General features: G+C 34.6%; 1 protein-coding gene across 2 annotated transcripts in view; it reads left to right on the top strand.

Moving 5' to 3' along the window:
* Nucleotides 1–24,436, top strand: part of Mms22l (MMS22 like, DNA repair protein) — a 134,627-nt gene that overhangs the window by 13,738 nt on the left and 96,453 nt on the right. For both annotated transcript variants that reach the window (XM_003467436.4, XM_063233270.1), the window contains exons 9-11: nt 12,690–12,803; nt 18,160–18,333; nt 22,768–22,830. In XM_003467436.4, the coding sequence (XP_003467484.1) occupies nt 12,690–12,803; nt 18,160–18,333; nt 22,768–22,830 (351 nt within the window). The remainder of the gene's footprint in view (nt 1–12,689; nt 12,804–18,159; nt 18,334–22,767; nt 22,831–24,436) is intronic.

Raw genomic sequence — 24,436 nt, 5'->3', positions numbered from 1 at the left:
GGATTATATTTGAGCATTTTTGAGGGAGTTTCTTTCTTCCTTTCCAGTTCTTTTATCAGTACGTATTTATAGTATATCCTGATTGTACTCCTTTTGAGAAGCTTGTGCATGTACAGAACACCTTTTTCATCCCCTTCACTCTCCCCTCCTTCTATCTCTTGGTCTCCCTCTCTGTTTAATATTTTTTCTTTTTCATTTTTTCTTTTCTACACAGGGTCTCACTAAGCAGTTCAGACTGGCCTTGAACTAGCAGTGTTCCTCCTGCTTCAGCCTGCCAAGAGCACCATCACACCTGGCTGTCTCCTTTTCTTTTGCAAAAAGATCTATCTCCCATTTTCCTACTATATTTGTTCTTTATATTTTGGATTTCTCATGAGAGAAATCTTGCCATATTTAAACTTGTATCTGATTTATTTTATTAATGCTATGGTCTTTTTTTATTTAAAGAAAAACATAAAAAGGGTAGAAACAATACAGAATTTCAGAAAAATAAATCACCAGTCGATAAGTTTCATACTGTTATATTAGAAATTGTTGCTTGAGTTACAAAATTAAAGCATACAAAGTGATAGTCAAACAATGACACTACAAACAGATCTGCTCAACGATCCAACAAGGACTTAGTAGTGTGATTAGCAGTCCTACACACTTGTTTTTTATCTTAAAGAGGGTAAGATTAAACATAGCAAAACAGAACAAAATAGTTTATAAGGAAACAATTTAAAGAAACGTAGATTTCAAAGCAAGTCCACTGAAGATCTTCACTGTCTATCTTATTGTCTCTAGTTTTCTTCGAAATAGTGGTCCCCAGCTTCACACACATTGAATATATACTGGACATTATAGAACTAATCAGATCATTACAGGATGATGAAGGCTTTTGAGGTCTTCAAGACCTGATTTTGGGGAAATCAATAATGTCTACCATAATGTTTCTCAGTCTCTTTGTAGTAGCTGTCTTTATCTTTACATATGCTGAAACTGAACATAAGAGACTAGACTAATATCACTCTGAACAGTGAATGATAGTATTGCTAGATTTCATATCATAACACTACAGAATTAGCACTGAGTTTCTTAGTGTCTCTTCTCCTTAAGAGCATCCGTTCATTACATCGTGTGTTATATAATCTGTTCCCCTAAATAGTTTAGAAATTCTTCCCATGTGTGACTCTCTACATGTATATCTGTCCTTTCTGTATCATATGGAAAAACAGATCAAAACAAGATACAAAATACCTAGAAAAACATGAAAAAGACATATAGGCCCACAATATTAGGTGATCTACAGTAGTTACTACACTTTCTCTTGTTATTTTCAATAGAATTGTCCACATCATCAGGCATAATATAATTGAACATAACATTACATAGCTATTTTATTAAAAACACAACTTTGAAGATGTTGTAGGACTTGAAAGCAGTTAATAATCAAAACCAGAATGGATATCTTTTACATCTTATCATCTTCAGAGTAATTGTCTCCACTCCCAGGCTTAATACTATCAAGGATACCATATTCGAATGAAATCAGTCAAGGCTAAAAGCGGTCTAACGAACCAGCTTCAAATAAGATCAGTCATAGTAAGACAATGTAAGTAATACACGGTTTCAGTTTAAGTAATAGGAAATTAAGGATAGTTACCATGGTATAACCTGCTATTTTTGGGTTAGCTGTCTGTGCCCAAATCTAATATGGGTAGACAGATCAGAACAAAATATAATCAAACTAAACAGCGATAAGACAGTGACTTTTAAATACTGTTATACTATTAATAATGTCTTCTGCCTTCCTTTTTTTTTTTTTTTTAATACAATTCCTTCCCTTTCCCTTTCTCAGGGTGCTTTGTATATTTTGGTTCCCACTAGCTCTTTTAGTTTTTAGATTAGAGGACCAACCTGTTATCTATCTGCGTGTTGCTAACCCTTTTTACCCCTGAACTTGATCTTGAGCTGCACTTCTTTACTTACTAAAGCCACAAGGTTTTCCTTCCTTCCAGTGTGTAGTTCTACACTGCCCAAAATTGTCATAGCTTTCCAGTCTGTCTGCGGCTGCTGGACGAGTTGTCCCTATTTCTTTCTTGTTTACTGTCACATATAGCATTGTTTTCTCATTTTTGGCTCTCAGTTTATTAACCTTCTTTCAGGTTGAATTTATTTCCTATTCAGAGCATCTCGATGGATCCTGCCTCCTAGTCTACTCTGCCTGTGTTTCTTTTTTTGTTAGTGTATCAAGGCTATCTATATTAAAATTATAGCTTGCCATCTCTGCCTCATTTCTGCTATTTTATTCTTGTCATTATTTTCCCACTTTACTCCTTCATTCCACTGTCTGCCCCATTCACTGAGGCCTTTCTGTCACTGTTGCTGGAATCCTGGTATTTTTTTCTCTCTCTGGAATGTCCTTCAGTGTTTTTTGTAGGGTTGGGTTGGTGGCCATGAACTCCCACAGTTCCTCCTTGTCTTGGAAATATCTTACTTCTCCATTAATTTTTAGAGAGAGTTTTCTGGGTACATCAGTCTTGGTTGGAGGTTATTTTCTTTCAGGGTTTGGACTATTTCCCCCCAGGTTCTTCTTGATTTGCGAGTTTGTGTTGATAAGTCTGTTGTTATTTTGATCATTTTTCCTTGTAGGAATCTGCTTCTTTTCTCTGGCTGCTTTTAATATTCTATTCTTGTGGTAGATTTCTAGAATCTTGATTATTATCTGTTTGGGTGTAGATCTGTTTTGGTTGTAGGTGACTGGAGTTCTGTATGTCTCATTTATCTGGATATCATTTCTTTTTCCTATGCTTGGGAAGTTTTCCTTAATTACATCTGTGAATATTCTTTGTAGTTCATTTGTAGTTACTCCTGCTTCTTCGCTCACATTTTTTATTCTTAAATTATAAATCCTCTTGTCATCTTCTAGCTTTTGTATTATTTGTTTCTGGTTCCTTGTTACTTTTAAGAGATCTTTTGTTTCCCAATCACACACCATAAATCTCTCCTCAAGTTTCAAAAGGCTAACTTTAGTTTCTGTCAAGGCATTTTGCCAGCTGTCAGTGGAATTTTTAGTTTTCTGGTAATCTCTTTGGATCTGTTTCATGTATTCTAGATTTTGTTTATATTCTTCATGAAAGGTTTCTCTTCCTTTTCTGAGTTCCTCCTTTATTCCACCTGTATTCTCTTGGGAGGGGCTTATCATTTCTTTAATCAATCTTTTTATATCTTGCCTCACTTGGATCAGAAGTACAATTTTAAATTCATCTATAAGGTTATGAAGATATTTGATCATGTCCGCTGAAGCTGTATCTAACCTTGCATGATTCCTGCACTATTTCTCTACTGTATTTATCTCTCCTGAGCTTATTTTTCCAGGGTCAGTGGCTGGAGGGTTTTTTTTTTTTTTAATTTCTATCCCTTGTCATGTTTCTGGTTTCCTTCAGATTTGTGTGTCCTGGGGGTCTCTGGCCTTCTCTGTATTGCTTAGGGTCTTTCCCAAGAGTGCTGACTGGGGTTTTGCTGCCCTCCCCAAATTGCTGTTATCTGAGATACTTTAAACTCCCTCCAAGGGGCTTGGGATGGTGTTGGGACACTCACCCCTGGCTGCCCAGTTCAGAGTTCAGGGTGCATGCAGGCAGGCCCAGTTCCCCGAAGCTGGTTGATCACGGCAGAAAACCAGAAAGTTCTGGTTCAATATTTTTAATTATTGTCCGAAGAGGTGTTTTTAGAAGCAGCTTCTCTGGGCCCTGTTCGTGGCAGCGGCTCTGTGGGTCTCTGGTCGCATGGGCCTGGCGGCAGTGAAGACATACTAACCCGCCCAGGGACCTTGGGGGAGCTCTGGCAGTGGGGGCTTGCTCAGCACTGGTGCCATGGCTTGGATCCTCAGGCAAGTGGCGAGTGTGAAGGTGAGGATGCCTCCCAGCAGGTCAGGTTCTGTGCCTGTGACGCCACAACACACCCTTCTCCTCATGCCCTCTGGGACGGGTCCCAGATCAGGGGAGTTGGCCGCTGCAGTGGAGGTGGTGGTGGTGGTGGCAGCCACTGCTCCGTGGCACTCCGGTTGTGTGGCCTGGCAGTGGCGAACACACACCCACCCAAGTACCTTGGGGGAGCTCTGGCAGCAGGGCCCATTCAATGCTGGTGCTGTGGGCTTGGGTCCTTGCACGAGCAGCGAGTGCAAAGGTGGCAATGCGTCCCAGCAGTGCAGTCCCAAGCCTGCAGGGCCACAACTTGCCGCCTTCCTCATGCCCTTCAGGATGCGGCCCAGATCCAGGGAGGCGGCAGAGGTGGCGGGGGTGGGGACAGCCGGTGGGCACTGAATTGTTTCACTCCCAGCCTCTGTTGGGCCTCTGGCCACAGAGTTGGAGGCGGCAGCTGGAGGTGGTGGTGCAGGGATGGCCTATCTCACCGGCGGCCCAGAGACGCTCAGGGCTGCACGGTGGCGCAGACAGCCAGGAGTGTATGTTTGATTCGTTCTTTTCATCTTAGTTTCTTCTTGGGATGAGAGAATTCCTCTCCCTCTGTTCGGGGCTCCCCAAGTTGTATTATGTTGAGTTCTAAGTTGACTATCTCATGGATCCTCTTTAGCCAGCTGTTATCTAGCTGATGCTATGGTCTTAAGCTACAAATAACTCGTTTATTATTATGATGCAGTAGTACTTTATTGATTATAAATACCACATTTTCTTTATCCATGAATTTGTTGATGGATATTTAGGCTACTTCCAAGATTTAGCTACTATGAATTATCCTGCTATAGTCATGAATGTGTGTATATTATTGGAATGCGATGTCTTTAACTCTTTTTGGAAAGGTATCTAGAAGGGAAATATCTGGGTCAAATGGAATTTCTAGTTTTAGATTTTTGAGGACTCTTCATCCTGATTTCCATACTGGTGGGTTAGTTTACATTTCCACTAGTAGAATATAGAAATGTTCCCTTTTGAAAAAATAATATCCCAGAGAAAATGGGGAAAAAGAGAAAGGGAGAGAAAAGAAAAAAATACGTAAAATTATATAAACACACTTCGGAAAGCTAAGATGATTGTGCTACAAATTCTAGTTCTTGGAACAAAAAGTTAACATTCATAGGATTGGAACAATTGTGCATATTATTGTATGGTGATCTGAGGAACTCTTGAAGGTCATTATGTAAAATAATCCTAGTCATGCTCCTACCACCTTGTTTAGAAGGCCTATATTGTAGTGTTTTGTTTGGGCTCTTTGCTATTGCTCTTTGTCTTTTTTGTTTTGTGTTTTTCTAGGAATTTCTTTTGTTTTGTTTTTCCCTCTACTACAGCGTATAACTTCTCCTAAACAGTTTATAAGAATCAGTTATATAATGCATGATGAAATGAACAGCTACTTTTAAGAAAAAGAGACACTACAGTTTCCAGTGCTGATTTCGTAGTGTCATGCTGTAAAATCCAGCAATACTATTATTCTTTGTTTAGAGTGATTTTAGTCTGTTTGTATTGTTTAATTTCAACATGAATAGCTATTTTGAAGAGAATGAGAGACATTATAACAGCCTTTTTTTTTTTTTTTTTTTTTTTTTTTGTACCAGGTATTGAACTCACAATCTTGTGCTTGCCAGGCAGGCCTAAAGGCCATTGAGCCAAATCCCTGGCCCGGCAGCCATTGATGATTTCCCTGTTGTCTGGTTTTGAAGGCCTATAATGCCTTCATCATTCTGTTCTGATCAGTTTAGTACTATTTTGTTATGTATGAACTCATTGTGTGTGAAGATACGGACAACTACTTAGAAGAAAACAGGAGACAATATGACAGCCAGTGATGATCTCCTGTTGTCTTGCTTTGAAATTTGTGTTATTTACATTGTTTTCTTCTGATCTTTGTTCTGTTTTGTTATGTTTAGTTGTAGTCTCTTTAAAATTTAAAAAAAAAAAAAAAAGAAAGAAATATTCCCTTTTCCCTGCAGCCTTGCCAACATTTGTCATTATTTGATTTTTGATGATGGCCAAGTAAGATAGAATCTGTTTTGATTTAATTTGCATTTCTGTAATAGCAAGAATTGCTGAACTTTTTCAAATGCTTTTCTCCGCCAGTTGTACTTCATTGAAGAAGTGTCTCTTCGTTTGCCCATTTTTTGGATTAGGTCTTTTCTCCCTTTTTTTTTTTTTTTTTTTTTTTTTTTTTTTTTTTAAGGTATTAGTCTTATGTCTGAGAAGTAACTGGGAACATCATTTTCCCATTTCATCAGCTGACTCTTTAATCTGTTGGCAGTGTGATTTGCTGTGAAGAAACTTTTTAATTTAATACAATCTCATTTGTTGATTCTTTGTGTTATTTCTTGGAAAATTGGTATTCTGCTCAAAAGGTCTGTTTTGGTTACTTTTCTCTCATTGCTGGACAAAATACCCAACACCCCAAATTAAGGAAGAAAGGTTTATTTAGCTTACAGTTTTTGGATGTTTCAGTCTATAATCAGCTGCAAGGCAGGGTGGCATGGCACTGGGACAACACTTCAAAGGAACAGCCAGAGCAAAATAGCAGAAAACAAGCCTTTTCTTTATATTGTAAACAGCCCTTTTCTATCCCCTAGGGAAGATGTAGCACTCACAAAATCTCTGTACCCTCCTGTTGCACAGGATGAGAATATTTATAAAGTAAAGATCCTGGCTCCCTGCTGAGTGTCTCAATTAAACTTCTAAATTTCTCAAGTTGACACAGTGTATCTATCATAACAATCCATCTCATATCAATTTGGAAACCAGACATTCCTTAAAACCAGCTTCTAGATACAAAGGCATGCTTATTCTTAACATTTTGCAACTTAAATATTATTACACAGTTTAAGAATCCTTAAGAACCAGCATTAAATTTATCAATATTATGTTACATTAGAAACATAACATTGTGTCCTTGGTCCCCCAAGACCCATGTACATCCTTTTAGGCAAAAGGCATTTAGTCCATCTGCAAGAGTTGCCAAAGTCCTAACAATTTCAGCATTGCTGAAAAGTTCAAATCCCAAGTCTACTGCAAAATGGAAGGTAAACTCTTAGCTGCCAACCCCTGTACAAATGAAAACAAAGTTAAACACTTCCAACATGCAATGACACAACCTAAATGGTTTCATTCCGAAAGTTACCAACAGAAGGGATATGAAGGATTGGGACAAAAGAATGTCCAAAATCCAACAGGGCAAACATTAAGTCCTGAAGTTCCATATCCAGCATCTGAAGGATCAATGGCACATTGTGATCTCCAAAAGGCTTATGTGACTCCGTCCCTATGGCAGTTTCAGTGGTTATAACTACCATAGCTTCTTCCTTGGGGTGGCCGTGTTCTCTTCTTGCAGCTGCCCTTAAATGATCCATGTTCATGGCTTCTGCAAACTTTTGGGCTCTCTACTGTATCTTTGGCTTCACATTCACAGCTTCACACATTGCCCTCTCAGGCACACTGCCTGACCTCTCAGCCCCTCTGATATTGGGTGAAAGCTTTTTAACCTTAGAACTCGTGCATTTTCCATGTGCCTAAAACCAGCGCCAAGAGGATGCTGCCAAGGTCTGCTGCCAGCTGGAGCAGTAGCCAGGGTTTCCTTTCTCCGTTGTAGAAGTCGAGTCCCTGAATTGCTGAGCACTCTGAACTTGATTGTAAGGAACAAATTTTCAGTGTCGCCACCATTCTGGAACCTGGTGTAACTGCCACCACTATTCTGGAGCATAGTGCTCTGCAACTTTCTCCTCCAGGCTAAGTCTTTCACTTGAAGTTTTAAGACTGCAAAGGGTAGAGACCCACTGCCTCTTCCTGTGATGCCTGCAGGCTGTCTTTTGTATTTCTCTTCCTTCTCAGTGATTGAGATCTCAGATTTATCTTTACAATCTATAGCTTTCTCATCAAACTCTCAATGCTTTAAATCATCCTGCTAGGCTCTTTGCCCTTGGTTCCCAATATAAATCTGTTTAAAAGCCCCCAACAATAGCCATGTGACAGTCTCAGCATTTAGTTGCCTTTAGATTTCTTCCGCCAGATTAGTCAGTCCGTTGCCCTTAATCTTAGTCTCAGGCAAAGTCTCTAGACACGAGCAAAACTCAGACAAACTTTCTGCCAGGCCATAACATACATCACCCAGAGCCCAACAGCCAACGCAGTCCTTTCCAGCGGAAACCTCCGTGCCTGTTCTTTTCCAGCAGTCTTTCTATTAGCCTTCTGGTCTCCTGACCAGTTTCCAATGCAGAACAGCCTAAGGCATTACAGCTCTATTTAGGTGATGTCTCTGAACCTTTCCAAACTCTTCCCACAAACTATTCACAAAGGCTCTTGAATCACATGATCAGGTATAGTCACAGCAATGACTCCACTCCACTGTACAAAATGCTGTCTTGGTTACTTTTCTTTGTCATTACACTCTTTGTCAAAGATAAGATTTCTTAGTATCCTTGGATTGTTTCCCCAAGTCGCTATTCTGTTTCATACATCTGAGTTTCCTTTGGGCACTGGTGGTTCACTCCCTACCTACTACTGGTTTTTTTTTTTTTTTTTTTTCTTCTCTTCCCGCTGCCTAGCATTTAGTAAGGGTTAAATTCACTTTTCTTGAATGAATGATATAAGAGAAGAATCTTATATAATATTTACTGGAAGAAGTGGTAGTGAAAAGGAGACAGGAGTTGGGGGAGAAGAGGATGAGAGAGCCCACTTCTGAGATTTTTTTAAAACTAAGTTACTTTTTTTATCCAATCAATAAATAAATGAGAGCAACTTAAAGCTCAACATTGACTCAATTAGGAGTGACTAGCCCTTTAATCTGTTTGATTACTATTAATGTAATAATAAAATAAGCAAATCTGTTGGTAAATGAAAGTTCTATTTTCATTTATGGTCTTGACTCATGGATAATTTATGTGAGTTTTTTTTTTTTATTAGTATGTGTTTGCAGTGCAGAAAATTTACATCCACCATAGCAAGTAGGTACATACATATTATACAGCTCAATTGTTTTGAAATCCCTGTCCTTTACCACCCACCCTCTTCTTTTCATCTCTATATTTCTTGTTGATATTTTCCTTTGTATTCCTATTTTCAGTTTGTGTTTATAACATACAGTGTTTGCATCCATTGTAGGTATGTGGTTGCTGTACATGAAACATTTTAATCTTTTTTTCCTTTTCCTTCTTTCTCTTCCCCTGTCTTCAGTTGTCCTGAAGCCTTTTCCATTTGCAAATATGTCTTCATATTTCCTTCTATTCATCTTTTATTTTGCTCTTTATTTGTACGTTGCCTTATTCAAATGAGAGATGACAAGTGATATTTAACTTTAGGCATCTAATTTATTTTACTGAACATTGTATTTTCCAGGCACTTGCATTTTCTTCATCTGTATTATTCTTTGTAGCTTGATAGTACTCCTTTATGTATAGATACTACATTTTAAAAAATCCATTCATCTATGATGCACACATTGGCTGCCATAAACATTGGTGTGGATGTAGGTGACTTCTGTAGTTACATAACTACATTTATTACTTAATGGAGATTTATTATTTAATGGAGATACTGATTCAACATGTTCACAATGGGTCTGTGCATGCGTGAGTGTCCTGTCAGGCCACTTGTACCATCTGATGGGTCTAGCTCATGCCACCTCCTGGGACCATCAGACTAATAGCAAATAAAGTGCAGCGTGATATGTTCCTTTTTAAGAAGTGGAAATTTGTCAATTATTATCTCTTATTTCAGTTTACAAGTGTGAACTCTATTTATGGTATAATAATTTAACCAGTAAGTTAACCAGGTACAATACAGTAATGTTATTTTAATACTTGTGGTATAATAATTTAACCAGTAAGTTAGCCAGGTACAATATAATAATGTTATTTTAATGCAACCTATTTATTTTATGTAGTTAGATAAAGTATATATATTTATCATCTGCAACATGGTATTTTAAACGTATATGTTATGGAATGGCTCGATTTATATAATCAATATGTACATTCATGTATTTAAATCATTTTTTTCTGGTAGAACATGAATGCAATATATTATTATTCACTGAAGTCACCATTTTGTATCATAGATTTCTTGAACTTACTTCTTTTACCTAATGGAAATTCAGTACCTTTGAGGAATATCCTGTTTTCATCTGTAGCCCGTGAGAACCAATGTTCTAATCACTGTTTCTATAATTTCAATCTTTGTAGATTTCACGTGTCAGAGAGATTGTGTGGTATTTGTTTTTCTGTGCTTTGCTTATTTTACTTCACATAAAGTGCCCCAACCTTTTCCATCTATGATAGTGCAAATAGCAGGATTTCCTGTTTAGAAACCTGAACAGTATTTTTTTTGTCTATATATCCCACACTTTCTTTATTCATTCATCCTCTAATACATAATTAGGCTGACTTTTTTTCTTGACTATGCCTACAATGAACATAGAAGTACAGATACTTCTTTGGCATGCTGATTTTGTTTCCTTTAGATAGATACTCAGAAGTAGGATTGCTGGATCATATGATACCTCTGTTTTTAATTTTTGAGAAATTTCTATACTGTATTCCACTCTGGCTATTTACATTCCTATATATGTGACATTAAGTCTTATCCACTTTTATTTCACATTTCTGTGATGACTAGTGATGAGAGTGTTTTCTTCAAATATACTTCTTGGTCATTTTTATCTCTTGAGAAATTTCTATTTGGGTCCTTTGCTCATTTTTTAACCTGGTTATTTTCATGCTATTGAGGGATTTATTTGTGATTTACCTTCTCAGATACAAGCTTGCACATATTTTCCACTGTTCCATAGGTTTTTATCTTCACTTTATTTTCTTGTCTGAGCAGATTGTTGACTTTTTAGTTTAACATAATTCAGTGTGTCTGTTTTCACTTCTGTCATCTGTGCTATTAACGTGGTATTATGGCAATCATTGCCCACACCAGTGTTAGAGAGCTTTTTCTTCTATATTTACTTAATAGTAATTTTATAGTTTCATCTCTTAAAAAGTCCTTAGTCCATTCTGAATTGATTGTTGTAGATGGTGTTAAAAAAACATCAAAGTTGTTCTTCTGCACCTGCATAAATTTTCCTAACAGTATTTATTGAGGAAATTATTTTTCCCCCATGGTGTGTTCTTTTATCTTTATCCTACATAAATTGACTGTAAACGTGTAAGCTGATTTCTGGGGATTCTGTTCAGTTCTTCTTTTTATGTCAATACATATAGTTTGATTACTGTATTTTTGTAGTGTATTTTAAAATCAAAGAGTTCAATACTATTAGTTTTTGTTGTTTACTCCAGAATGCCTTGGCTATTCAGGGTTTTTTGTGGTTCTGTGCAAATATTCAATTGTGGGTTTTTTCCCCGTTTTTGTGGAAAAAAATCTTATTTTCATAGGGATTGTATTAAATTTGTTAAACACTTTTGAAAATTGGACATTTTTAACAATATTTCTTCCACTCCATGATCACAGGATATCTTCGCGTTTATTGGTGTCTTCTTTAGTTTCTTTCATCAACAGTTTATAGTTTCCAGCATGTAAATTCTTAGCTCATTGGTTACATTTATTCCTAAATATTTATGCTTGTTAGCTATTTGAAATTATTATCATTTTATTGATTTCTTTCTTGGATGCTTTGCTATGAGTATATTGAAACTAAGTATGTTGATTTGTATCTTTTATTTTTACTGTATTTGTTTCTTCTAAAATATTTTGAAGGATTTTTAAGGGTTTTCTATAAGAGCGCATCATCTAGAAATGAAAACAGTTTAACTTCCTCTTTGCAAATTGGGGATGGATGTGTTTTATTTCTTTCTCTTGACTAATTGCTCTAACTAGGATTTCTAGTAATGCCCCCCCCCCCGCCTCCCCGCTACTGGGGATCAAACTCATGACTGCCTGCTTTCAAGGTAGGTACTTATGCCCCTGAGCTAAATCCCCAGCCCCAGATTTCTAGTAATGTCTTAAACAGGTTTTTTTACAGTGTGTTTTGTTAGAAATGTATACATAACAGGTGAAATATTAAATACTTCATGAATTTTATTCATCTGTATGTGGAAATATTAGCTATAGAAGTTCAGAATATTTTGTTGCAGAAATGACAAACAATTTGGGAATTGCTTAACACTGAATTACTCTTACTATACTTTGTAAAATTGTTTTCTTTTTTACATTGAATGGCAATTTATTTTGTAATCTTTTCATTAGATTTTGTACTTAGGGTAGGGGGAACTAAATGAGTTAGAACTAAATTAGTCCAAAATTTGACTCTTTTATTTCTTAGGTTCTTTTTTTGTTCTTTCAGGGATGTTTTAGGTTAAAATTTTTAATATCTTTTAGTAAGTAACCCAGAACAATGTCCCTCAGGTTTAGTCTAGTTTACCTCCTGTTTTTATAGATAAAGTTTTTACGGGAACAAAGCCCTGTTGTCTATGGTTGCCATTGTACTGTCATCTTAAATATTTACTATTTGTTCACATAATATTTATAAGACAATTTGTTGAACATTGGACTTAATGTATAAAGCAGAAGTTTTGTCTTCTTTCTTAAGTCAAAAATCAAATTCTATACTTTTTATTTTAAAAAAGAAATTGATTTTAGAAGTTAATGAAATGAAGTTTTCATAAAAAGTTCATGTAATTAGTTTTTCTTCAAAGTAATTGTTTTAAAAGTGAGATATATGGTATGTAAAATTTGGTTAATTACTTACAAATAATTTCTTTTGATGCTTTTCTACAGGTTAGTCCTTCTGAAGCATTACTGAGTGATCATTGTCCGTGTTCATGCATAAAAGAATTATGGATTCTACTCATACATATTGTTGACCACAGACACAAATGGTCTCACTCAGAAGTAAGTTGAAAAATTAATGTTTAGTAATAACTAATTGACTCATATGTTGAATTCATTCAATGCCTTGGCCAAGAAAATCTTTAAATTCTTCTTTATAGGAAGACAGTAACAACCACCAAACATTGAGTGAGTACCAGCTACTTTATTTTTAATCTAAAACTTAATAAGAAAAGTATTGAAGTTCAAAATTTGACTCTTATTTCTCAGGTTCTTTTTTTGTTTTATCAGGAATGTTTTAGGTTAAAATATTTAGTACCTTTTAGTAACACAGAAAAAATTTTAGAAGATGTGGCAGACTTAGAAGATTTCAGGTGAAGGAAGATACAGACTTCTATTATGCAATATAGCAAACATAATTCACTGAGGGGAAAAGAGAAACACAAAAGGAAAATGGAAAAATTTCTTTCACCTCATTTTGAATTAGACCTTCAGAACAGGAGTTTAAGTGCTATAAATAATTGAAAAAGTGATATATGTAGGACAAAACATACCAAAAAAATCCACTGAGAAATGGTACTAAAAATCATTTATAGTATACAAAAAAGGATTTTGAATTTTTTTCATGAAGTTTTGGATTATATATTTCATAGAGTTGGATTTGTTATCTAACTTTATTTATTTTGTGCGTATATGTATACCTATATTTATTCATAGGAAACTTGTACTTTGATACAAAAACATGAATATAGATCTCTAATTTTTAATTACAACTCCTTTGCAGATTGACAAGTTCTATATTCATTTTGAGTTAACACCAGATACCTAACTACAATGTTTATTTTTTTTTTTTTTTGATAAGATTTTTTTTGCTCCTTGCACTTTGGTCTGTCAGAGTAGACTATAGTTTTCTAAGTGAAATTTAGGTATTACAAAGTCTTAAGAGTCTTTTTTGCTTTTAATTATTTGATAGGTTTTTAAAAAATTCATTTGACATGGTAGACATACATATTTCCATTTTCTATAAACTATTACTTTATCAGAATTTTATGCTTCTTTAGCATTATTATTTTAAAAGTTCAAACTTGAGATGTAAACAACATATAGCTAGTGTGATTAGGTTCATCTTGTTGCCAGTAGCTTTTTTTTTAACATTTAAACAGAAAAATAGGCTCTATATGAAATGTTAAGTTGCAGAAATTTACACAGTGAAATGTATCATTTAAATGACTTACATACTTTTCATTTTATTTGGTAATTAGAAGTTTTTTAAAATAGTGAAAGTCTTAAGGTCATTTCATTTTTTATATTACAACTAAATAAATTATATTATTGGAAGATTTGGGAGGCTGTTTTATTTTGATACTTAATATAGCAATTTCCATTCCTGAAAGTTAGTTTGAACTTCTTGCAAGAAATAGTCTAATCATGTTAGATATCATATAACAAATTATTAAATGTGCCATTAAGCCAGTAGAAAGTAAAATTACAGAGAGTAAGTATTAAATGTAGGTGAGGTCTCAGTCATCTGAACAAGATAGCTGCTTTATAGCCTTAGAAGCTGCTGATCTGTCTAATTTTCTTTTATGCATTATAGCATACATGAGTAGAAGAAAAAGCTCAGTGTTAACTTGAATTACCAGGTGCCCTCAAAGCTGGATACCCAAAAAATGAACTAGAAATTTGACTTTTAAGGAATATTGTCTGTCTATAACTATTGTATTTTGCAAAGGGTTAAAATCGTTTTTATATACTGTTATCCAGAATTTATGCAGGTTTATAGCCTGCATTCATATTACCTGTATTTTATTTAAAAGATCAACCCATTTATTTCTAAGTAGCCAGAGATAATGAGTGGATATCTAAACTCATGTTTGTCCACATAACTTTCTGAGAAAATATAAAACAAGATTTAAAACTTCCACCAAACACTGATTACATAATAGAAAATAGAACTGGTCAGAGCTGTAAATTTCAAAAAGCAAAAATCACCAAAGCACCTACTGCAACTCTTTTCTAAACAAGCAGGATTGGGCTGACAGAAGAGAGCTAACTGTGATCATAAAATTGGTCTAAAGCAATTGCCAATATGAGACAATACTGAGGAAGTGTTTTTGTAGATCCGAGAGCTGATTATAGAAACAAGATACGATTATGCATGAAGAGCAAGTGTTTGAAGAGAGAGGTTTGGAGGGAGAAAAGGCAGAAAAGAACTAGTGGTAACATTTGGTGATTGGAAAGTGATGGCATCAAGAAGCAAAAATTTAGGTTTAAAGAAGGTAAATTATGTACAGGTACAGATTCCCTATAGTGGATGTGATCATTATGTGTACCTAAAATATACTAATACACTTAATTAATTTTTAAAAATTTAGATTTTGTAAAACAAAGTACCACTACCACAAAAACAAAAGTATCTCAAGCAATTTGTACTGACTTTCCCACCACGACCACCACCACTTAAAGAAACGAAAAAAGAAAATCTAAGAAAAGAATACTCCTTTAGTACCTTGCAGAAGAGAGTGGCTCTGATCCAGGAGTCTTTTAAACTAGTTTACATTTACAAAATGAAAAGAGTAAAGCTGACTAAGCTTGTACAAAATAAGTAGAAGAAAACTAAAAACAGAATTAATCCAGCTGATAAAACCCTCTTTCCCAGTAAGAGCTATAAAGCAGATAAATATTTAAGTAAGACAACTTTAAAGAGCTAGAAAATCTGACAGATACCACCATAATGAAGTAAAAAAATCAGTTAAGGACAAATTGATATCATATATCCCCAATATGATGAATTAAAAGAATAAAAATATTTTTGTGACTTTCTTGACAAAATGCTTAATAATAAATATTAGTAGTCAAATATGAATAACGTTTGCTCTTAAAAAGTGTCAAGGTTATAAATGGTAAAATCTGAGAAACTGTTCCATATTAACATTAAAAGAAGCACAGGGCAGTTAAATTCAGCCTCTAAATGCCTCATAATGGTGTAGGAGGGAAATTTTGATAATGCTTTTTGATAATGTCATTATGTGCAATATAGTAAAGAGAGACAAAGATAGAAACTATTAAGTGGTTAAATGGCACGGAAAGTTAGGCATGAAAAAAGTTATGAAGTTTAGGGAAGGTATCTGATAAATGTGCATCTACTTGCAAGTACAAGGAGGAAAGGAGTGGAACAGAATAAATATATTAAACAAAATAAAAGTTAATCAGATTGAGAAACACAGTGAGCCATTTAACATTTATTTGTAAAGGAAAAATATGTGGGGATGCATTTGAAATTATAAAATATTAAAGACAAACATTCAGTTCATCAGAGAGAAAAACTTTGAATGAAAATTAGATGGACAGGTGATTTTACAATAGCTTTGGAGAAGAGTGGAATGCTGTCTTCATCATACTAAAACAAAATGTCAGAAAGACTCTTGAACACCTGAAATTCTTAGGAGTTACATTTCTGGAGCACCTGTGAAGTTTGAAGAACCATGAATTTCAGACACAGCCAGAAAATTGCCTATAAGTACTACAAGTATTTTTATAGTATGTCTCCTGCAGTTATAATTTAGTTTAATACTGTATTTAAAAAGTCTTAGAAGGTACAGGATGTTTTGGTGGCATCTTAGAGATCTTAGAGTTTTAAGAAAAATTGAACTAAGAACACTGGAGGTAGCTGTAGCCTATACAACAACCGGTTAAGATGCAGGAATGCTGGTGCATCTGCCAGAAATGGTTTGCAGGGCAGTAGCCAGTCAGCAGCAAGGAGAACTGAGTAACACTCTCTGATTGGCTTCTTGCAAACCTCCGGCCAAAAAAACAACTGTGAAGGGTATTTGTGGTTTCTGTGATATTGCAGGGTTTCTGAGAACAATTATTCGTTAGGTTCTGTGGAAAAATTCTGAATGACTAAGGCCAGGAACTGAACGGTGACTCCACAAGGATGTATTATTATACAGTTGTTTCTAAGGTCATCTGCACTGAAAGAAGAGGAGGCTCTATCAAGCTACTGAGGGGGTAAAATATTCAACTCAAGTTGTTGATGGATACAATAGATATAGAAATAAAAATATAGCATAAGACAGTAGATTTAAAACTAAATTAAAGTAGTAAATGAACTACTAAAAGCTGTATTTAAAAGTTATGTACGAAAGACCTATTTAAAACAAAGTACATCAAGATTCATAACTGATAGATATAAAAATGATGTATTAAACTATATTGGAAAAAATAAGCTTTAAAACAAAATTTTAATTTTATATTGATAAAATCAGTATGATAATTTCTAATGCAGACAGTAACATGTTAAATATAGAAAACAAGCTGATGGAACTTGAAATAGAAATATATATATAATGATTGGAGTATTTCTAAATAATTTGTAGGTAAAAGAAAAACTAATAGAAATTACAAAATCTGTTGACGTAAATGATAACTAAGTACAAGTTAAATCTTTTAGAGGGAAATTCATAACTTTCAATGCAGATGTTAGAGGAAATAAAGATTAAAAGTTTGTGAATTTATCAGAGTATTAAAATAATCCTTTTAACCTGAAGAAACTAAAAGGAAGGAAATAAATGAAGCAGTGATGAACATCAACACAGTTAATCCAGGTGTGGAGGCACATGCCTATAATCCTAGCACTCAGGAGGCTGAGGCAGGAAGATCACGCTGAGTTTGAGGCCAGCCTCTGCTAGATAGCAAGACCCTGTCTCAAAAAAAACCAGAAAAATAATAGGAAGTATTGACCAGTCTTGATTACAAAAAGAATTAATGCTTAGGAAAAGAATGTATCAGTACTAAAATTAGAGCATGACTTCAAAATGTATAGAAATTAAAAGCTAAGAGAACTTGCTAACCATTTTATACCTAATAGCTTTCATATTTACATGTAAGACCCAGAAACTCACTAATACTCACTGATACTCAACAGTATTAGATTGGTTGAATGGTATGCCACATAGTTATACATTGAAATATTCCAGTGAACTATGGTGATACTCATTAATGTGAATGAGATCAAAAACATGATTTTGAGCAAAAAGATTAAGTTATTGAAGAACAGAAACAAACCACTTAAGATTACAAGCTTACATTAAGAAAAGCACAGAAATCTGAACAGTATGTAATATAGGCTTGCAGCTTATATAACTGTGGCAAACCTTTAAAACCAAGGGACTGATTCATCGTGAAAGTTGTAATTGTTAACACTGGATAAGACAAGATGATGTTACCTTGGGGACCCATAGAATATTTCCAAAGTACCAGTTATGCTCTAATTCTTCTTGGGTATTTAAAAAAATTACCCTTCTTGCTTTGTGTTAATGTTTTATGTTCTCTTTTGTACGTATACTTCATTAGAAAATGGAGGAAAACCTTCAGTCTGAAACAGTGTCTTTAAATTATGTTACCTCTATTTTTATAGTCATTTTGGAACTGGTTGAATAAAATACTTAAAACACTCTTTGAAACGTCAAATGAACAAAGATCTTCAATGCCAGAGATCCATTCCAGAGATCCATTGGGTTTTAGCTGGTGGATTATTGCTCGTGTAGCATCATATTACCAGTTTGATCGGCATGGAGTACCAGATGAAATGGTAAGATCTTTTTTTTTTCTTGGTGCCGGGGTTTGAATTCACGACCGTGTACTTCCTAGGCAAGCGTTTACCTTGCTGAGCTAAATCCCCAGTCCCAAGATCTTATTTTTTTAAACCTTCTTATATTCTAGATTCATTTTTTTTTTTAAGATGAGAAGTAACAAAATTGTATATAATGTTTCTGTAAGCATCTGGAAAAACTAAAGTTTATGTTTCTATTATTTGATTCTATAAATGCATTTTATGGAAAACTTGGTATTCATTCCTGCCTTTGCTTCTAATTAGTTGTGTCACTTTATGTAAATGAAGCCCTTCTTATCCTCTTTTTCCCTCACTGAAAAACCAAGGATTTGAATTATTCTAAAATTTGCTAGTGTTAAAACCTGTAAGACTGGCAAAGGAATGCATGTGACTCCAGCAATGAATTACTTGTCCTTGTGGATAATTTTTTAAATATCTTTAGAGTAATATTTTTAGAAATGCTTTTCCCAAAGGTATTTTTAATCCATTAAACAAACATGAAGTTTGCTTTCAATTGGAAGACACAGATTTGAACTACTATATTAATGTGGTATTGGAGTGTTTCTTAAGAAGCTCTATGAATAAAACCAGCTGGTAAATGTACTTATTTGAGGCCCTAATTTGTATGTAATTTTAATTTCTTCCACATTCAGAAATGAATAGAATTCTCTCAGATTATCAGTTCCAGCACATAAACCTATAGAATTTTAAATCCAATTTATTTATATTGTTAAAATTGGTCTTTTTTGTGGGAGTGATTCACAGACCTGATGCATCATCAGACCTATGTGAGTTTTTAAAAATTCAAATTTGTAGTTCTCAATGCTGGAGATCCCTGTTTAATAATCTAGTTTGGAATTTGGGAATCTTTAATTTTAGATAATTTTTGTGTTGTTTATTCTTTATATGATGTATGGGAACTCTGGCTTTGAATGTTATTATGAAACATTCTTTGATGGACTTAACATATTTTGTTCTCTAAATATTGGACAGACTCAGCTCTTTATTCTGAACATCCTTTGAGGGAGCCTTATGAAAATGGAAGGTGTCTTAGTTACTTTTCACTCATTGCTGACACAAGATACTTGACATCTGAAGTTAAAGCAGGAAAGGTTTACTTACCTGACAGTTTGTAGAGGTTTCAGCCAATTGCTGACTGGCTCCAGGATAGAGTGGCATGGCAGAGAACAGTTCATGGTGGGAAAAGACAGCAGAATCAGCAGCCAACCTTCACGGTGTCCCTTTCATACTCTATCGAGGATGTTGGAACTAGGGTGGTGCCAAACCAACAGTGAACGAACTATCACACACCCTGAATTCCAGCATCGCACACTAGATTCAGCCATGTCTGAAAAGCTTATTCCCCCATGACTGCATGAGGCTTTGGCTGAACATCTAGACACAGGCAATAAGAAGTACTTGAAGAAGTCCTCTAAATGATCCCCCCACCAACACTGTGAGGTACTTTCTCTGCAAGAATGTAGTAGAGCAATTGGTAGTTGATGCTTGGTTTGAAACATCTGAAATGCCAGCAGATAAAAAATGTGAAATGTGACCTTAAAATGATAGGCGCAAGAGTTTCTGTTTCATAATGCCATGCAATTACACCCTATGCAGTACATAAGTGTGTTTCTTAGTTTTAATGGTAGGATAAAAAATACAAAACATCACTGATAACTTCCTACTTGGTATTAACTTGGCTTTTTGAAATGAGATTATATAATTCGGTGATTTTGTATGTAGGAAAATATGCTGAAGTTGCTCAACTTTAAATTTTCATATGGGAGACAAATCTGTATCTCTTCGATACCTACTCTTGTATTTGTTTTAGACATTTTATAGTTTCGGTTTTTTTCTTTAATGTACAATTTATTTAAATTATAACTACAATCTTGAACCATATTGAAATATTTTGGATCAGAATTATACTGTTTAGTGCTTATGATTCATTTGCCTTATTACATAAACCCTGACATATACTTAACTCAGCCCTAGTTGGTGACAGTATGTTAATAAAAAGAATAGTGTAAAAATAAGTTGATAAAGTCTAAAGATACGCTTTTTAGAGAAAAAAAATTGGTTCCTAATACATGATACAATAGAAAGAACACTGACTTTGGAGCCAGACCAACTTGGATTTGAATCCATTCTCTGATTCATACATATGTGGCCTTTCTGAGACTTCATTGTGTTTTTTGCAAAATAGTAAGAGTTTTTTTTAGGAATTAATATATAAAGAACCTACCAGTATTCCAATATAGTATTGTTAGAGCAAAATGGTCTCCTTTTTGAGAGCCAACTACTAAAGTTCAGGGCTCAATCCGTAAGACTGCCCTCACTTCTGACACTAATTGCAAACTTGGAAATTCCTAGAACTGTTCTCAGGTCTAGGATATGCAGAACTCTTGAAAACTGTTAGATTCATGTTTATTACAGAGAAAGGAAATAGATTAGAATCACAGAAGAAAAGAAGTACATAAAACAGAATCCAAACCAAGTACCAAATGTGGACCTTCTTTTGTCTTCTCCCTGTGGGATCAGGACACATTAAGCACCTACCATCAGTGTATGGGAGTGTTTGAATATTGCGAACTATGGTTGCTGTCCCAGTTTTCAGTGTTCATGGTTTTTATTGGATCTGCATTACGTAAGCATGATCTATTAGCTACACACAATTATTTTTTCCTCAGTCTCTTAAGTCAACTAATCCAAAAGGGCTAGTCTAAATCACTGTGTTAGTCTTTTAGGCCCTACTCTAAGCCCGTATGGGTATGGCATATGTTTTCGATACATTCTTAGACTGCCCAGGATGATCATGGCTCGAAAACAAGATGCTCCTATCTGGGCTTTAACATTCTGAGGGCTCAGATACCTCCCAGAAACTAAGGGCAAAGCCCAGATTTATTCCTGGAGCAGAGCTATATTTTCTACTCCATATTTTCTCCAGAAAAATGTTTTCATATTCACTTTACTTGTACAAACAATACATTTCAAAAAGTCATCACACATCTAACAATCTGTTTCTGAATCAGGCATTTAGGACCAATTTAAGTAGGTGATTGTGGCTCAGTATCTTTTAAGAGCTTATAGTCTTAAGATTAACTGGGGCTGGAGGATTAGCTCCCAGCCTCATATGTTGGCAGAACAGTTCAGTTACCCGTCATGTACTCCCTTCAGTACTCCTCACAGTTTGGTGTTTCCAGGATCAAATCAAAAAGAGTTTTGTCAACCTTCAGTATTTTATAACTACTTTTATAGTGACATCTTGTTATTATCTATATGGAATGTCTGTTAGTGACAAGATCAACCCAGGTCCCATGTGGGGGGTTATTGCATAAAGTGAGTATATGAGGCTGAGGTCCTGGGAGGTTATCTTAGAGGCTGGCTACTACAGTTGCTTTACATCTTTATTAAGGTACTTATTTGTTCAGCTGTTTAGTGTAGTGGGATTAGCAATCATTGGAGTTGATTACGAGCATCATATGGTATAGTGAGAGTCTATGTCTTTATTGTTTAAGGCCTCTGACTTGGCTTTTGGAAATCTTACATGCTTTTCACACTTTTTTTCTTCCATTGGAAATGTTCCTTGCTTCATCTTGGAGATTTTTGTTTGTTTGTTTGTTTGCTTCCAGTTTTGACCAGTTTCTACATAGCTAAGCATTTAAGAACCAGATATCCTGTGAAAACATTTTCCAAGTTGTACTGTTGGAAAAGTGGAATTGTTTCAATTTCTAGCCTGTATAAAAGTTTAGCTTTCTTCTTTATTATGGAGAATATTTCATATGATTGATGTCATCAGATAGTAAACTCTTGGCAGGTAGCACTATGTAAAGTGTAATTTTATTTTCTTAACAAAATTTTTAGCTATGTTGCTTAATAAAATACACTGTCTTAGGACTATTTTGAACAAAATAAAGGAAAAATTTAATGAGTAAAATAGAAGATACTGGGAGCTGGGGACTTAGCAAGTGGCATAAGCACCTGCCTTGCAAGCAGGCAGTCGTGAGTTTGATCCCTGGTACCGATAAAAATGAAAAAGACGAAAAAAAAAAAAATAGAAGATACTAAAGACTACCTGGCCTGAAGAACTCCAAAAAATACATAATATATAATTTTTTTAGACTATGTCTGACAACAAAACTAAAAGTTCATTAAACAACTTACAATCCTATAGGAGCATCACTTTTAATCAGATAATTGATAAGGTTTATTTTGAGTTGAGATAGTTGTGAATCTTTTTCTTCCAAGTCTAAAAACTAATTCTTTACCTCAAAGCATTACCAATTCATGAAATTGCAGTGCTTTCTAATGACAGAGAAAATGTACTTCATTGATTTTGGTGCACCATAATTGTAAATATATGTGTAATCAAGAGCCATAATTGATATGCAAGAATATTTTCTCCCTTTCTAGAGACGGATAGAATCAAATTGGAACTTTGTGGAAGAACTGCTGAAACAGTCCATCAGTGTTCAGGTATGCGATTAAAGTGAGACAGTTTATAGAATTTGTACTTTTTATATTATAAATATTACGTATACAAACCAAACAAACTATTAAAGAGATTTAAGGAACATTTTACTTACTAAACCTGAGATAGAATTATTCTTTGAAGGGTCAATGCACAGGGATTCTTATTAGTTAGTGACTGTCCTTTAAAGATTTTTATTTATACTCTGAAGTTGTCCGTTAATGGGCAAAGATAATTATCCTACTAGGTGACTTTGACAAAATGTTTTCAAAATAAGTGGTAGATGCTTCAGAACTATCAGCCATTCCTTGACTGTATGATATCAAACTAGGAGACAACGATGAAGGAGATAGTCAATGGCATTGGAAATTCAGCTCTATCCTTATCACAGCAGGAAGGTGACTTGCCTTGCTGAGCAGTTTGTCTTACAGGCTTGAATCATATTCTAACTGATAAGGTCCTAGCTTCCAAGCACGCATTTCATACCTTATCATTTTTCTTTCTGCAGAGCTATTAATGTAGTGCTGCATGGCCCAGAGGTCAGACTTGACCTCCTTTGGAAATAGTTGAAAATTTGCTGTTCATCACATTTTTAAACATGTTTTATTAGACCTCTGTAAAGTTTTGTATTATATCATTTATGTAAAAGCTTATGGAAAACTATATTAAGAATATTTTTAATTTGGAAAATAGTTTTGGTTAAGGATGATTGTTTAAGTCTTAAAGAGGAATAAAAAATAGGTTGATTGCTTTGTGTTTTCTTGAAATGTTTTGTGTGTTTGCATTAACTTTTGGTGTGTGAAACATGGTTAGTTATAATATTTATTAATCTTATAAATTATGAACTTAGAGTTCCAAGAATGTTGCATATATATGTCAAATCACAGACAGCAGACCTTTGAGGATTTTTTCCTTGTCCATTGAAAAGATCTTTTGGTTCTTTATGTTTTTTCCTGCATCACCTAATTAGCCTTCTCCCTCACTCTTTTTGAGACTGACTTAGTAACTCAGAAAATTTGCTTGTGTGTCTTTTTATTTCAGAAATGTAGGAAATCATTAAAAAGTGGTTGTTGACTAGTAAAATGTGTGTGTTATAGTAGTCATTGTTATTTACAGCAGTTATTCACTCAGTTTTAATACCTTGGCATAGCTCAGTAAATAACAATTAAAAATATTTTCAGTAAAATGCAGATAGTATTATTTTTTTCTTGATAGTTACTCCATCTAAGTCATGAAGAGTTTTAAGTTCCATATCAAGTCTTAACTCTGTGTCCTTCAAATTTCCTTCTGGACTTCATTTCTGTCACATATATAATTTTAAACTTTCTTTTAACACTAATAGTATATTTATTTATGGTTTTATTTAGCTAAATTTTTAAGTTATAGGCTATTTCTTAATTGATTCTGAAAGGTTATATGGAAAAATACACAGAACCGTACTGGTCAAAGAAAATAGGAGAGTCTGTCGTCTATTCCATAGAGAAATTTTCTTTTGACTAAGATACCAAGAGTGCTCTTTAAATGCTTTCAAATGTCTTGCAAAAAAATAGTAGGGCTTTTTTCCCCTTGGTGGGAGAGAGAGAGAGGGAGGCAGGGAGAGAGAAAGGAGAA

The sequence above is a fragment of the Cavia porcellus genome, unplaced genomic scaffold, assembly GCF_034190915.1.
Source record: "Cavia porcellus strain 051 isolate PalLab524CR breed Dunkin Hartley unplaced genomic scaffold, mCavPor4.1 scaffold_22, whole genome shotgun sequence".
NCBI lineage: Eukaryota > Metazoa > Chordata > Mammalia > Rodentia > Caviidae > Cavia > Cavia porcellus.
The sequence above is the reverse complement of the archived record's forward strand: the minus strand, read 5'-3'. Positions and strand labels throughout refer to the sequence as shown.